Source organism: Malurus melanocephalus, unplaced genomic scaffold (genome assembly GCF_030028575.1).
Source record: "Malurus melanocephalus ecotype Western Australia unplaced genomic scaffold, MMel_1.1 scaffold_115, whole genome shotgun sequence".
Classification (NCBI taxonomy): domain Eukaryota; kingdom Metazoa; phylum Chordata; class Aves; order Passeriformes; family Maluridae; genus Malurus; species Malurus melanocephalus.
The window spans coordinates 132,087-148,217 of NW_026623347.1; the positions used below are offsets into that span (position 1 = coordinate 132,087).

The following is a 16,131-nucleotide window of genomic DNA, read 5'->3' on the forward strand; positions in this document are numbered from 1 at the left end:
AGCATATGCACAAAGTAAAAATCCTCTAAATTAATAGTCTCAGCTACCAAAAGGAAGCCTGAAGTGACACATCTCATAGAAAATGCAAAATGACAAYCTAGTACAAATCACAGCTCAAAAGAAGTAGCACACAGGTAAACTGAGGCACAGAGACAAGGCCTGGCCCTGGACATGCAGTGAGTCATTAAGAAGCTGGGCTGAGATCCAGATCTTTTCCTCTGAGCTGCCCCAGCCACGGGGCTGGATCCACCCCCAGGCAATGCCTGAGCCACGGGCCCACCTGCAGGCTCAGGGAGGGACATGGCAGCACTCCCCATCCCTRCAAAACCCCTCCTGCCTCTCCATTCCCACGCAGACAGGCTCTATTTATAGAGCCCTCGGCCGCTAATTATAGATCGCAGCAATCAAAACAAAAGGAGGCAAAAGCTCTGCACTTGCCACTYGCTGGCTCTGGCCCCTGAGCCCAGCACTATTCTTGTGGCAGCTCCCATATCCCAACAAAAAGCTCCCAGACTGCCCCAGCACCGTGGTGCCAGGCTGCTCTCCCACGGCAGTGGTTTCACTGGAGACCATAGGGTGTTTAACCAGGAGAACTGAAACTCGGCCTTGCATTCTCACAACACAGCAGCTCAATTCTGAGCCTGTCCCCGACTTCACATCACCCTTTTTGCTGCCTTCCCTCAGCAAGAGTGGCTTTGCCATCCTCCAACCTCTGCAGAAAGGCATCAACACCTGCCATCATCTGGCCCAGCACAAAGGTTTATCAAACAGCAGAAGCGAGCCACCATTGGGGTGCAATCGTGGGTGTTCAGCATGGGAAGGCAACCCSAAGAGATCACACAACCTCCACATCCACCCACAGTTGGGAGGCAGGAATTTCTGCACGTCTGAGCAGGCTCGGCTTAGCCAGGGCTCGGCAGAGCTGGGAACGGCTTTTGGCACGGTCCCCGCAGAGGGGAAGGGGGTGGGATCTGCTGGGCATTCTCCACGGCCAGGCTGGTTCTGGGTGCCACCAGCTGCACCCAGCATGAAAAGAGGGAGACCCCAGGGAAAGAGTCTGGCAGCTCAGCCTGGTCCAAGCGGATGAAGATCCATAGCCTCTCCACAGCCTCTCCCCATTGCAGCCATTGTGCAGAACTCATTTTGTTTTCAGACTGGAAATACGGCAGAGAAATGACAGACAGAACAATGGACACACAGAAAAAGCTCCTGTGCTCAAGACTCCCCATCGCATGGCCGCTGAGTACCACAGCTTCAACACCTCTGGGGACTCCCTGAGGTCTCCCAACCTGGGGCTGGGCTTTGAGCTGTCCCTCCACACCCCACTGCTCTCCAGCCTGCTGGGAGCCCGGAGCAGCATCTCCCTGGCCAGGCATTGGGTTAGTCTCAATCACCATCACCAGCTCAGGACTCCCCTTCCAAGCTCACCCCTCCCTCCCATTCCACTTTTAATAAGAGCAGAAATTGCCAAACCAACAAAATTAATGTCTAAAAGGTTCAAGCAGAGCTGTTCAATCCCAGCCTGCAACTGCCTGGGAGGTCTCCRGCCAGCTCCAGAGGCTGCTCCGCACCGAGACTCCCACAGAACCCCCACCCAGCTCCTGGGGAGAAACTGGGGCACCCTGGGGATAGATCATCCAAAGTGGAAAAAAAAGTGTCTCTGCTGGCATCCCCTGGATGAGGCTCCAGCCCCATTACTCCTGCCTGGCCATGGAAGTGGTGGGACCACGGCAAGGAGCCGGCTCAGCTGGAGGGGTGGAAAGGACAGGACGCTGTTTTTACACCATGTGTCAAATCCCAGTGTGGAGGAAGGATCCATGACATTCTCCTCCATCCATGGCTATGATGAGCCAGACCCTCCTGGACCCATCACACCACAAATGGCCAYGTGGCAGCGAGTCCAGGTGCCAGCACGGTGATGTCACACTGCCCAGGACACCATTCCATGCTGCACACGTGTACCTCCCCTTTTTGATCATATTTTTYCACTTTCTCCCTTCTCAAAAAGGGAAAAAGCCCAACAGGTGCCTGAAGAACTGCGGGATGCTCCTGCTGTCCTCTGGGTGCTCTCTGGCAATGGCCCCTATGGCACTGGGCTGGGGCACTRCATGTCTGCCTCTGCCCAGATGTGGCAGAACCTGGGGCACATCAACCTCCTCGGGATGCAAAATAGTAAAAAAAATTTCCAGATTGTGTTCCCCAGCATTCCTGCACCTCTGCCTCAGACTGGGGCATGTCCCTACTCCACCCAGACACAAACTACTCTCCTGTTGGTGTAGGACAGGAAACACCAGCCCAGTGCAGAGCCAGGCTGCTGACACTGAATATGTATTAAAGCATCCACTGCTCCTAGCAAAGACATTTAAATTATTTAGGGCACTTGGACCAACCCCAAGTAAAAATACAAACAAACACAGCATGAAACCTGAGCCTCACWTGCTGTGCCTCCTCATTCCACGGTGCCTTTGCAGGAGGCATTGGAGGAGGACCAAGGCACACTGACCTCACAGGGAGCCTCCCTGCCACAGACACAGGTCCCCTGTCCCGTCCCACACGTGTGCTGTCCCCAGCTGAGCATCCTGCCCAGGCAGAACCCAGCACGTGGGTGTCCACTGTGCCCACCCGCTCAGCCTTGGGCCCCCTCCCATGGGCTTCCTGTAGCCAGCAGGACATCTCAGCAATCCTGGGTGCTCCTGGGATTGACCCACTGGGCTCTTCAGCCCCACTCTGCAGCTCACAGCAGATGAGATTCCCTCCCTTTGATCCCGTTTCACCGATGGGAACAGTGCTGACGAYGAGCTGCAGCTCCAGGGCGGGCAGTGGGAAGGCGTTCCAGCTGACCTACTTTCCACGGGCATYGCTAGGCAGGGCCTCCTTCTCGGACACTGCCAAGGTGATTCACCACAACCCAAACCCAGCTGGCACCGAGAACGGGGCAAAAAGGACGGGGGATGACCTTGGGGACCCCCTCCAGCACTTCTTGCCAGCAGCTGATGAATTCCACGCCAGGCAGGACCCACTTGCCTCCGAAACACCCACCATCCTCTGCAGAGTGTCCATGGAGCTCCCACACAAACCAAGCCTGGCACAGAATCAAACACAGCAAGCACAGCTCTCCTCCATCCTGGCAGAGCACTCCAAGGGCACCAGATAACCCAGCTGATCCCCAGAGCCTGGACAYRGCCASGCAGCACTCACCATCTCGTCKAGGGCGTAGCGCAGCAGCCCGTGCTCGTAGAGGATGAAGAATCGACGCTGCCATTTCTGCAAGAGAAGACATCGAGGTGGGTCATGGCAGTGCCCACCAGTCCCTGGGCCTTGCTGGGAGCACTGGAGTTGCACATCAGCTGGCAGGCTCTGCCGAGGGTCTGTGCATGCCCGCCCACATTTCCTAATGCTGATTGTCTTAAGCTCCAAAAGCCTTGAGACCGTGACCATTCCCTGGGGAGCCTGTTCAGTGCCTGACGACCCTCTGGGGAAAGAACGTTTTCCTGGTATCCAAACTAAACCTCTCCTGACTCAGCTTCATGCTGGGAATACGGGGGACACCAGAAGGATCCCCAAACTAAATGCTCTGAGCCCTCAGCTTCATCCTGCATCACCAATTCCAACATCCTGTGCTGAAGGGTGACAGTGTGTCATGTCACGTGTCCCCCAGCAGGACATGAGCTCAATCTGGATGGCGGCTGCACTTCTGGAATGGCACTGCCCGGGCAATCCTGGCACCATGCTGGCACTGCTGCTTCTGCAGCTGCACAGCAAATCAGATTGGAGAACTGATCTGGCTGGAAAACTGCCTTTTTTTTTTTYATGTGTGCCAGGTTGTTTTCAGCCAAGAGCAAAAACTGGTTGAGCAGGCTGAAATAAAAAAGGTCCTGGATTCATAGCCCCAGTGCAGCAATTCTTATCTCACTTTTCTCAGCCCTTCGGGCAAAGTCCAGGGTGTTCAGRGACAAGCAGAACTACAGAGGACCTTGTGGACCTCCACAAGCCCCAGCGTAGCAGGGTTTCCCCAGATTCTGGGGAAACCTATCCCCTTTATGTCAGGCCAGCAAGCCTATGACGAGCTGTGACTCCAAATAATGACCCATATACCCCAGACTGAACTCAGAACCCAATTCTTGCTCGTTCGGGAGCAATTTTTTTATTACAAACAGCTCTGAGAGCATTTTGGCTGCATGACAGCGGGTTCACGGACCATTGCCATCCCTCCCACGCACAAGACAGCCCCATCCCRGCAGCCTCAGCAGCAAGTTCCCTGCAAGACAAGTTTGGGGACTGAAAGTCCTCGTCACAAGCCAGCAGTGAAAGGACGTCAGCCTGGCCACATCCTTCTAAGCCTCACATCCCCAAGGACAGGAAAGTGGGCGATGCTCTGACCCCATAATGCTGCTGCTTCTGCCATGCATGAACAAATCCTTTTGGGAAGGAGCTGAGCATGTCCTGCTCTGTCTGCAGGTCCCTGCTGCCAACATTTGGCTTCAGAGCTCTACAAGATTACAGCAAATGGCAACTGCCTCTCAGCCCCTTCCTTGCTGCAGGACCTGCCTGACACTGSCATATCCACATTAGGGGATGGGATGCAGCCTCCCTCTAGAGCTCTGGACACGCTCATGAGGAGCTGCACAAAATAAAGKATCTGTTTCCAAGCCCTGAAGGAAAACTGGGAGCCTTTCTGATGGTCCCAGCACAGCTCAGTGCTACACAGCTCACACCCCGCTGGCCTGAGAGCCTTCCTGCCAGTGTGGCATGTGTCAGGCCAACCAGAGCAGCATCAAAACATYGAAAAGCAAAAGCAACAAGCAATAAAATTGCACAGGTTGAGCCTGACCCRCACCTGCAGTGCCCCAGGCTGCTGCCCAGCATGGGAGACCTTGCATCCAAGAGAAGGCATTCGAGCCTTGCTGCAGGAAACATCTCCCAGCTTCCTGGTTTGCACAAGGGGATGGGTGCCTGGAGGTGCCTGCAGCATTCCCAGGGTCACAGCCACCCCCATGGGCAGGGACAGGCCCTTGCTGCTCCTCCTGCCACCCCCACCCATGTCACAGGGAGGAGATGCCTCAGCTTTACTTACCCGGGAGCGATGGACTGGATTGTCAAAGTCCGTTCCTTCYGGGGCCAGCAGCAGCCAGCCACCATAAATGGGTTTGGCCTGCAAAGAAACAGCAGAGAAACACTCAGGCACAGCAGAAAACACTCAGTGTGGATCAGCACCACGGGGAATCGATGGCCAGGAACCACGGGAAACTGCAGCAGCCCCAGCACGAAGGCAGCTGCGTGAGCTCAGCCTCCTGCACGCAGGCAAACCCAGCCTTCCCAGTGCAGGGAACGTGGTGTCTGATGGCAACCCGTGGTGTGACACACACTGTGTGCCAACGGGACTGAGACGAGGACTCGGGAGGAGGCAAAACCCCAGTCACAAACTCCAAACACAGCTGCTCCTGCATGGCACGGTGCCCGGAGCACCAAGCTCCCGGGTACTGCCGAGCGGCACAGCCCATCCCCACTGACGGCTCTTCCCGTCGCCATCGGCAGCGTGCCTCTACTCCAAAGCAAAAACACACTCCAAAGGAGAGCTCGATGTTTTCCGTTCGTTAATTAAGAGAGGAAAAACTACCCAGMGCTGGCAGCTCTCCAGCTCCCAGCCGCTTCCCGTGCCGTGCACATCCAGCTCCCGCTTCCCTGCAGGGACAGCCCCTGCCAGCCGCTCCCCCCGCCAGCGGCATCCAGCAGCCCACGGCCGAGCACACAGGAAGGTCAGAGTCAGAAGGAGGGAGAACAGCTCATTCAGCCAGCCGGGAAGAGAAAGGGAAAGAATACTCGGAAAGAACCTTGCGGCATTGCCGTATGTCAGTGGAAAAAAAATATCCAGGCTCTTTCCATTGGTGGCRGCTTGGATGCAGAAGTGGCCAGGGCGAAGCTGACCCATGCCACGGCAAGCGGTGGGGTGGGAATGGGCACCAGGCATGTCCTCCCACACAATGTCCTGCGGGCACCGCTCCTGCTGCCTGTCAAGCTGTAAACGATGAGCCAACACCTGGCAAGGGCTGGGGCCAAATCCTGCTGCAAGAGCGGCAAGGCATTGCCACACCAGCAAGGCGGCTCCACAGATACCAGGACAGACCAGCAGGGAGGAAAGCCAGGCTAGATCCAGCTCCAGGAGACCCTGGGTCTGGGAACACTGCTTTCCATGCACGTCTATCCTGGCCCAGCCAAAAAGTGACAAGGACACACTTTCCCACCTCCTCTCTAAGTGATTTGTTCACTTAATCTTGTTGCTTTCATTCTTTTCTGTTCCTTAAAGTTTAAAACTGTTTCCAATTCCGTACCTCCCCTAGATTCCTCCTGCCAGTTTCTGTGGTTTTGTAATGTTAAAAAAAAAGTTTCCCCTCTGGAAAAATCCCTGCAAACAATAGAAGAAACTGCCTATGCACCAGAAACTGTCAAATACATGAAGCACTGAGTAAGCAAACTGGAAACACGCCGGAGGAGACCTTTTACTGTTTATAAAGTGAAAAGAAATAACAAAATCTCTTATCCCCTCCACAATGTGACATACCAGCTCGAGGTGTTGCTCTCCCAGCAGCTGGGAAAACATGATTTGAGAAGACCTTCCTTCCTTCCTTCCCCCTTTAAATGAGATTTAAACCAATGAAAATKAAGTGCTGGGATTGGGATCCAATTTGGGGGAGTTACGGGGGCTCARGGCACCCCTACACCTGTTCCCATGACCAAATTGGGGGCACAGAAAGGCACCAGTGAGCACCACAACTCTCCCTGGGTTTGGCAAAGAGCCCAGAGCCCCCGTCACCCCTGTCCAGCTCACCTGTATGCTGGTGCCCTGCTCTCCCATGGCCCCCATGGCACCTCCAGCCGCCCGGCACCGCTCCGTGCCCGGTTCCGTGCCCGTCTGTGTGCCGCCCACACTGCCAGCGCCCCGCAGGTGAGCTGGGCTCTGCCACTCCCCCGGCACACCCCGCCCCGTGCCCCCACCCAAAGCCGCCCTGACGCATCCGTGCCCACGCCATGGGAGGACTCCAGAGCAGGGGATCCCATTGCTCCCCGCCTGCGTGGTCTGTGATGAGCCAAATATCCCAAATTCATCTTGTGTTTTACAGGGGAAAAGCAGAATTGCAAAATGACTAATGATGACCCATCTGAGACCCCTCAACGGGTCACTGTGACAGCAAACAGGGTCCTCAAATTCCCATGAGAGAACTTGGAGTGAGTGCTGAGCAACTGAGGCTTGAGAAGATCTTATGAGGGGCCTCCACCACAAAGGAACAAGATGACAGTGACAACAGCATGTGACATCCCCAACAATTGGCACCACCACACCAAGGCAGCACCCTGGTGATGCTCCAGCCAGCCAAGCTGCTTGCTCAGCCCTCCTCCATTCCCCAATTTTTCTATCCCCCAATTTTTCCCTCATGGTTCAGTTCCTGGACGCAACCAAGTGCTCAACCCAGCAAAGTCCCATGAGCAAAAAAATGTCCCTGACACAAGCCAYAGCATTGCAGCCATCCCAGACAACCCCAGAGCATCCAGCACCTGTGTGACAGGCAGCAGGCAGGTCCCAGTGCYACACCAGGGACAAAGTAAGAGTGAAACCAATAGAGGACTTCGTCACCAGGGCCAGCAGCAAGCAGCTTTAACCCAGCTTCACAGTCATGAAATCCTGCCCTACCTCAGCCTGGTTCACACCCCCCAGCAGACATTATTTTGCCCGCAGCCACTCCAATTTTAGCTCAAGCTGTCTGTAAATAAACACCGAGCACCTGAAATACACACCCTTACCATAGAGCACGGTCATTTCTGTACCGGCGTCATAAAAAACCACCAGTGGGCTACACTTACTTTGGCAGAAGCATCTAATTTCAGATATTGAAACCAAAATAGCTGAAAGGTATGAATTAGAGCCAGGCAGCGTGGGCAGCCTGGTTCCACCCATCAACAAATGAACACGCAGCAGCACTTTTTAAAGCCAAACCAAAACAAGCTCCTGCTAAAACCATGAAAATGCCCAGAGAGGTAAAGCCTAAATAAAAGGGATATGAACTAGCACACRAAGTGTCTGAAATAAACTCATCACACCTGCATTGGAATGGCCCTGCTGAAGCAAGCTTTAAAATAAAGCCGATGTGGGAGGCAGGTCCAGGGGCTGCTGGAGCACCAGGATGGAGCTGGAATCACACGTTGTTTCCACTGGCTCGGCTTCCTCTGSAGAGCTTGTCAAGAGGATGAAAATGCAACACCCAGCACTGAGCAAGAGCTCAGAGCAAAAAATTCCCTCTTCCAAGCAGATTTGTCCAACGTCACATTAAGGGATGGTGTTAGAGCAACCCCAGGATTCCCAGGATGCCTCTGACCATGCAGGGCCCTGTCCCCCTCCCAGCAGCTCCTGTGATATCCAAAGGGCAGTTCCACGTAGTTTCTCCACAGGCAGCAGCCACACCGGGTGCTCAGGTGTTGGGTGGGTGGCTGTGCTTTTATCCAGAAGGTTCCTGGCCAGTGGGTGAGCCACAAAATGCCGGGGAAATCAGAGTGGAGAGCAGCTGGTGGTGGAGGTGGGGTGGCTCACCCCACCACTGCATGGGAGGTGGRGCCGATTTGCAGCCCCACAGTGCCCAGTTCTATCCGCTCCCGTGGGACTGCTGAGGCTGACTCAGGCACAAACACCCCACGTCACCACTCGGCTTCCTGTCACACCTCTGGGAGTGTCCAGGTATCGCATCCCACCTTTGATCCRACACTGGAACTGGGCTGCAGGGCACCAGCAGCACCTCACCTGCCTCTCAGGTCGCTGTTCAGCCACTGCATCCTCAGCCCACGGGCCTACAGTGCATCCAGGGGGAGGACGCTGCCTCCAGCCCAGCGCCGGCAGCACAGCGGGTGGGAGGAAGCGGAGAAGGAAACGGCCCCAGCTGGGTTTACACAAAGCTGTCAGGCTGCTGTGCTGATGCTGCCCAGGCACGGACAAACCACCCCAACCAGCTCCACCAGCACTGGGAATGCGATTCCCAGCAGACGGGGAACTGGGCTTGAAGGACGTGCAGAGCCACTCAGCACTTCCCAAAGCCCARGGTGATACAGGAACCCCTGCACGCCCCCAGGGCCGCAGGGCACCCACTTCCAGAGGGCAGGATGGGTCACAGGAGCGTGGCAGCCCATGGAGTGCCAGGTCATGGGGCTGGAGGTGGGCTGTGACACCAACCAGCTGCCTGTTGGACAGGCTTTCACACCTCCTGTGTTTTGGTGGTAGCTTCACCTCTTCCCTCCCATGCAAACCAGCCAGGCACACAGGACCCAGCAGAGTCACACCGTGCTGACCCCATGGTGCTGCAGGAGCTCACTACACAACGTGGAACAGGAGAGCTGTACCAACATCCACATCCCCTTTTAGGGTACCAACTCAGCCTCACGSCAGAGTTCCCACATCCCCACTGGGGTGCTGGACAGCCGAGTGGGCTGGGACACCCCCATAGCCAGTGCCCACCCACTCCCACATTTTCTGAGGGAAGTCCGAATCCATCGCCGGGAGAGACTCCTGGCTCCGAGCGCGTGGCAGGAGGGATAATCTGTTTAGGCTGCCGGCAGACGTAATCAGCCTGTCTCGGGTGGAGGCAGGGCTTGTTTTGTTCAGGCTTGGCAACTGAGCGGGAAGGGGAAGAAAAATGGATTGTTGCATSGGAGCTTTAGGCTCTGCCTCCAGCACTGAGAGCAGGGAGTCCTGCACACCAGGGAAGTGATGCCAGGGTGCCCAACAGCCCCACCAAAGAACAATGTACTCAACCTGACCCAGGCAGTGGGTGAATCCATGGCAGAAYTCATCCCATCACCTTTATGGGTCAGCCCTGATATTCACCAAAGGAGCCACTCGGACAGCAGCACCTGCTGCTCCCCACACCYGGGGAAAACAATGGGGTCACAGCTCTCAGCCAGACCCCAATGAGTCAGAGGGGACAGTAAGGTCATTGTCCCCTGTGTGCTGTCTCCTGATCCACTCAGAACTCCCCAGAGGCAGGGATCTGTTTCTGGCGCAGTTCAAATAGTCACCACAAACACTGTGGCTGCAACCTCAAAATAGGAAACCTGGGTGTTTTCAGATCTCCTCCGCTCTCAGTTTTGCACACCTTGGAGCCAAAAGAACATCGCTGATGGATGAGTCGGAGCAGCCGTCACCCGGCAGGAATGGGGAAGGTGACACGGTATTCAGGGAGGGAATGGGAAGCGATATCCAAGCAAGTGCTCCTACCCACAGCAGGCTTCTAGGAACTGAGAGACAGGCATCACTTGATATTCTGTGTGCTCCCAGTGGGATGGCAGATGGAGACCCACCAGAGACCCGTGACCCGTCTGTTGGGAAGCTCTGCAAACACTGCTGTGCAGACCCACGCTCCAGCAGCAATCCCAGGGGCCAGGATGAAGCCCAGCCTCAGCAGTTAAGCTGCTTACATCCCTGTTTCCCTGCCTGTACAGCATTTCCCYGCTGCTGTCTGTCACCTGGCGACACCAAACCCCAGCGCGGAGGATGCGGCGCTGCCTCTGAGCATACACAACCATTCCCACAGCAAAAATACTCTCCCAAYCCCCAGCTCATCATCCAAGTGGCTGCTTGCTGCCCCTGGGCTCAGCCCAAACAGTGCTTTTTCCAGGATGAGACTGGGGCAGCTCCTGGGGACCACCCTGGATGATAGGGAGAGTTCCCTTTCTATCCATATCCAACTCTTCTGCCAAAACACATTTGCACGAGACAGGCATGAGCTGGCCACTGCCAGAGCTGCAAAACCCAGGCCAGGATTTAACCACCAACACATCTCTACATGCAGCACAAGGGTAAATCACACTGGACAGACTGGACCCGGAGCATGAGGAGTACCAGGTATCGCTGCCAAGGGCCAGCTGGTGGGCACCGTCCATGGCACAGCTCTCCTGGAACAGAACTAGCACCGACTCAGGCGTCAGCAAATCCCAAAGGACAGAGCTGCCTGGAGAGTTTGATGTGTGGGCAGYGGGAGTGACCGACCGGCCAGAGGAACAGGAAGGGGAAAGGTTGAATTCACCCTTCGTGCAAACAGCCGGCCTCCTTCTGCAAATACCCCTGGTCTCAGGGCTGCGCTCAGTCCGAGCACTGCCATCGCCTGGGGCAGTCGGAGCAAGAGCTGGCCATGGCTGGCTGCRGCATGCACAGGGAATCTGTCAAGCAGCAGCAAAATCAAGCGGGACAGAATGGACTCTGCAATTYCAGCTCCTCCTCAAGCAGCCCCGAAGCTGGTGTGCCTGGCARTGAGCAGGCGTATCTAACCACTTCCCACCAGCGGCCTTCCTCAGCGCCTGGGAGAAGCCGCAACATCTCTCCACAGTGCTGGAGAGGGGATTTATCACTTTGTCGGGTGCCAGCTCAGATAAGGTGCGGCGCCATGCAAAAACCCAGCAGCGAGTGAGTGTGCAAAGGGGATGGTTCTCCAGCACCCAAAGGCGCCGCCACGTCCCTTCCCTTGGGCCACGCAGGGGTTCAAGTGCACCCCAAATTCACYCCAGCATTCAACACTGTTTCTGAGTGCCTGCCACCCTCCCTGSCTGCACGTCACTATCCATGGATGGGATGCTGCTTCCCCCAGCCCCTCTGGCTGTTCTCCCCAAGTGCATGCCCTCCACAGCTACAAACAAAGGCAAATTTGACATTTGCAGTGAAATCTCCCCCTGTTCARTGCTAATAATCAGTCAAGTAGGGGCGGATTTTTGCAGCATGATACAAGCAGCGGGGATCAGGGAATGCAAGCRCGGGGGCTGTTTTCCAGGAAAGTGGGGGCTTTTCCTCCCAAAAAAGGAGCAGGGCTGGAGGGAAAAGTGTGGCCGGGACATGATCCCTCACCCTGTCACCCTTTGGACAATGCAAGGAGCTGGGACAAGACCCCTGCAGCACAGGGCATCCCAGCCCCATGGATGCAATGTCCCAGAGCAAAGCCAAGCCTGCAACTCAACACTGACACACTGCAGCCTCAGGGCTGCTGGCCACCAGCTGTTCAGCATCCAGAACAGTAGGAAAGTGATAATGTCCAATGGAGAAGAGATAGAAATAACCACCCCCTGCCACTGGGCAAGGGTGTCACGGGAAGAGGCAGTGGGAAAAGTCTGTGAGCTCTGTTTTCTAAGTGGGTGGTCCTCTGGGCATCTATGCCATGATCTCAAATAAAAAGAAAAAAAAGGAAAAAAAAAAGACACTGGTAGCTGGAAAGACGTCCTCAAATTCCTCTATCTGTGCCAGTCCCCATGCCCCGAGAGAGCAAATGCATGGAGAAAATTAAAAGCAACTGCTTTACACTCTGCTCTTCTTCCAATTCAGGCCAGGCAAAATTTTTAGGTTAATTCCCAGCCTGTCCCATGTTGTTGGGGGCTTCATCTTACAGAACAAACATGTGTGTGCAAACACTGATGGGCCCGGAGCAAACGGCATGGAGAGCTGAGACCCCACAGGACATCCACATGAGAACCCTGGGTGTCTGCTTTGGAAAAGGGTCCCACTGGACAGGCTGGCTTTCTCTTGGAGACAGAAGGGAGTCCCTGGGAGCCATYCATCTTCCAGGGCAGGTTCTGGAAAGCTGTATGAGGTTTGCAGGTGGTTACAGGGGACCGTGCAGTGCCACCACAGGCACGTCTTGCCAGGAAAGTGGAAATTCCCATGAAAAGGGAATTTCTCCCTTGATGGGAAAGGAGCAGCGTAAGATGAGCTGGCAAYGGGTGGGTGGCACAGCCAGGACAGAGCCACCAACAATACCCTGTCTGCCAGTGGCCAGACCCTGCCACCACAAGGCAGGGATCAAGGGAACTGATAGCCCACGACCCACGGCAACAGATTTTCCCAAAGGGAGAACAGCCGCGCTGACTGACCCAGTTTTTCCCATGCTTTGTGGCCACCCCAGAAGGTCAAACACAGATTAGGGGACAACAAGGGCACATCACTTCCCACCTGCAGCCCTGGGAGGGGACAGTCACGTCTCCAGCAGGTGGTGGGACCRCATGGACTGCCCCAATTCACACCGAGCCCCGTCCGGCAGCACAGCCACGCACAAAAACAACTCGTGAACGCAGCGCTCCCGGGATTAGGGACTTAGCGTCCGCACAGCCCTTTGAAGTTGGAAGCGCTAAGTCTGATTATTATTAGAGAGCTCCAGCTCATTAATCCTGATGTTTGGGGCTGGATTTCCCCCCTCCCAGCCCCATTTCTAAGCCGGTTCCCGAGTATGACGGAAATCCACTATTACCACTAAATATTTGTGACTCTTCACAAACATACTCCAGGTCTCTGCCCCAAGCAGCTCCAGCACCCTGCAGCACCCCAGAAAGCAGCGGGGACAGCTCCTGACACCCACACAGGTATTTTTATCTAATAAAAATCCAAAAGAGACGCGAGTGCGTAAGTGTGAAGTACCTTCACCTTTCCTCCAAGCCAAGTACAAAGGTCAGATGCCTCCAAAACACTTTACTAGCCTGACTCTAGATTATCACCAACACTGTCCCTTTCCATGGGGTGAACAGCACACGCTGGGCACAGAGCCCCAACGCTGTGGAGTGGGACCCCCCCAACTCAACCCAAGCTTAAAACGACGGAGTTAAAAAGGCAGAAACATTCAGAGCTGTTAAATGAACCGTTATTCCTGGGTGTGCTTCGGAGCGAGCACACCCCCACATCCAGCCAGGCTGCGACACGGGGCACAAACTGGGAGGGGACGCGGGCAGGGTGGCGGGGAAGCGCTGGGGTGACCGTGGCCGTGGGGATCCCGGGCATGGGGAGCTGCGGGCAGGGCGGGAGGTGCGTGYGTGCATCACAGGCTACCACAGCCACCATCTTATCTGGGAAGCGGGATTACTTCACCCCAGCTGCGAGGGAGAAGCCGAGCAGGATTGCGCCGTTTTCCCAACCGGAGCCCCCTGCGCAGGGCCTGGATCCGGCCACGGGGCTGACCCCGACCCCATGGGAACCGGACGCGGGGCCAGCCCCCCAGGGCCACCCACCACCCCGATGGGAACAAAGCCAACCGGGGGCTGCCCGGAACGCGTCGCTGGGTCCCCTGGGAGGTGGGTGACCCCCGTGGCGGGGCAGGCAGGCACCGTGGGGGGCTGCGTGCGATGCTTTGAGCCCCCCAACAAAAGTAAATAAGCTTTGCACGAGGAGGCAGCGCAAGCCGCGGGCATCGGGWAGGGGCCGGCCGGGAGCGGGGGGCTCTTCCCGAGCCCCCTCCGGGACGGCTCCTTTGTCTGGGCACGGCCGCGACGCTCCGCGCCGCCCGCCCCTTTCCCGCACACACCACGGCATTTTTTCCAGTTACATTTTTTCCATATTAGCCCTCAGATTTCATGATGCCCCCCCCCCCTCCGCCGCCCCCCCAGCGAGCGCAGCAATATGTCTGATCTCATTGCCATAATAGGATCGGCAGCGGGGATGGCAGCCCTGGCCCAGAAAGGTGCGGGAGGAGGGAGGGCGGCCCTGATCCACTCACCCCAACACCACGGACGGGCCCCCGTACCCCAAAACTCCCCCCATACTCCAAACACTCCCTGCCATGGGAGCGCCGGCCTTAGGCCTGCGTCAGGCCTGGGAGGAAGAGGAGGAAGAGGAGGAAGAGAGGAAGAGGAGGAAGAGGAGGAAGAGGAGGAAGAGGAGGAAGAGGAGAAGGTCCAACCCTGGCAGCCCCCCAGCGCTGAACCCTCTCCGGAAAGGGGCTGGGGTCCCCTCACCATGTCCCCAGGAAAGCGGGGGGCTATAGGGCGGAGAGGGTCATGTACGGCATGTCCAGGAGGGGATGTTTTGTTTTCAACYGAGTTTTTCCCAGGACTTTCTGGATCGCCTGCTGGAGCTCACAGGATAYCCCCCACCTGCTGCCGTGCACCCCAAGAAGGAACAGGATCACCCCAAATGCTGGTGTGGGGCCCCAAATGACCTCAGAGGGTGAGGCCCCAAGGGAGGTGGCACTGGGGTGAGCCACGGTCTAAGGAACTGGGGGGCACTGTGGGCGCTCCATGGGACACCTGGGAATCTATAGGGTCAGCAGGCATCCCATGGGATCGCTGGGCATCTTATGGGACCAGAGAGCACCCAAAGGGCTCCTGGACGTTCCACAAATACCTGTGAGTCCCTGTGCTGTCTGTGGGATCAGCGGGCACCCCAAGGGACTGTACACAGCATGCACGGGACCAGCAGGCACCCGYTGGAATCACTGGATACCCCATGGCACCAGAGAGCACCCATGGGGCTCTGGGACACCCTCTGGGATTCTTAAATATGTGTGGGTCCCTGTGCTATCTGTGGGGTCAGCAAGCACCCCATGGGACCACACACCACCCGTGGAGTCAGCAGATACCCCATGGGACTCCTGAACTTTTTATGGGACCAGAGTGTGCGCATGGGGCTCCTAAACACCCCACAGGATCCATGGATACCTGTGAGTTCCTGTGCTATCTGCAAGATCAGCGGGCACCCACTGGGGCTCCTGGACACCCTATGGGACCAGGGAGCACCCCTGGAGCTCCTCAAMACCCCATGGAATATAGGGATACCTGTAGGATTCCGTGCTATCCATGGCACCCCACAGCATCCCTGACAGCCCACGGTACCCATGGGAGCAAGAAGCACCCACAGCACCCTACAGTGTCTGTGTCCAGCAAGCACCCCGTGGGACGCCCGGGGATCCTATGGGATCCTGTGCGAACCCTGGGGACAGCAAGTACCCGTGGCACTCTGTTCTGTCCGTGGGACCCCAGGACATCCATGGGACCCTACAGTGACCATCGGATCCTGAGCTATCCATGGGGACACCCATGGGACCCTAAGCTACCCAGGGRTTCCCAAGGCACCTGTGGGACCCCAGGCTACCCACGGGGCCAGCGGACACCCCACAGAGACCCAGGGCGCTCTGGGGGCGGGCAGGGGGCGGGACCCCGGGGCGGATTTTGGGGGGAAAACTCTGTTTTGGGGTAGGATCCCACCTGGTTGAGATCCTCGTCGTTGAGCAGGTGGGACTCGCGGGGCTTGAAGCAGTTCTGGCACTTGCTCTTGTTGAAGATGTTGGCCTGGAACTTCCTGCAGGGATTGTCCTTGGCGGCCATGGCGCGGCCCGCGCCCGCTCAGCG

The 16,131-nt window shown here is 56.6% G+C and overlaps 1 protein-coding gene across 10 annotated transcripts in view; it reads right to left on the reverse strand.

The window, feature by feature from the left end:
• The window catches only part of MPRIP (myosin phosphatase Rho interacting protein), a 72,750-nt gene extending 56,625 nt beyond the window's left edge, over positions 1-16,125 (reverse strand). For 8 of the 10 annotated variants that reach the window (XM_057369775.1, XM_057369774.1, XM_057369769.1 and 5 more), the window contains exons 1-3: positions 15,988-16,125; positions 5,075-5,152; positions 3,199-3,264 (exon numbers count right to left, since the gene is read on the reverse strand). In XM_057369775.1, the coding sequence (XP_057225758.1) occupies positions 3,199-3,264; positions 5,075-5,152; positions 15,988-16,107 (264 nt within the window). In that variant the 5' untranslated portion in view covers positions 16,108-16,125. Of the gene's footprint in view, positions 1-3,198; positions 3,265-5,074; positions 5,153-6,826; positions 6,955-8,094; positions 8,529-15,987 lie in introns of those variants that run through there. The other 2 variants (XM_057369773.1, XM_057369772.1) reach the window with 2 other exon arrangements.
• Between the last annotated feature and the right edge of the window lie 6 nt (positions 16,126-16,131).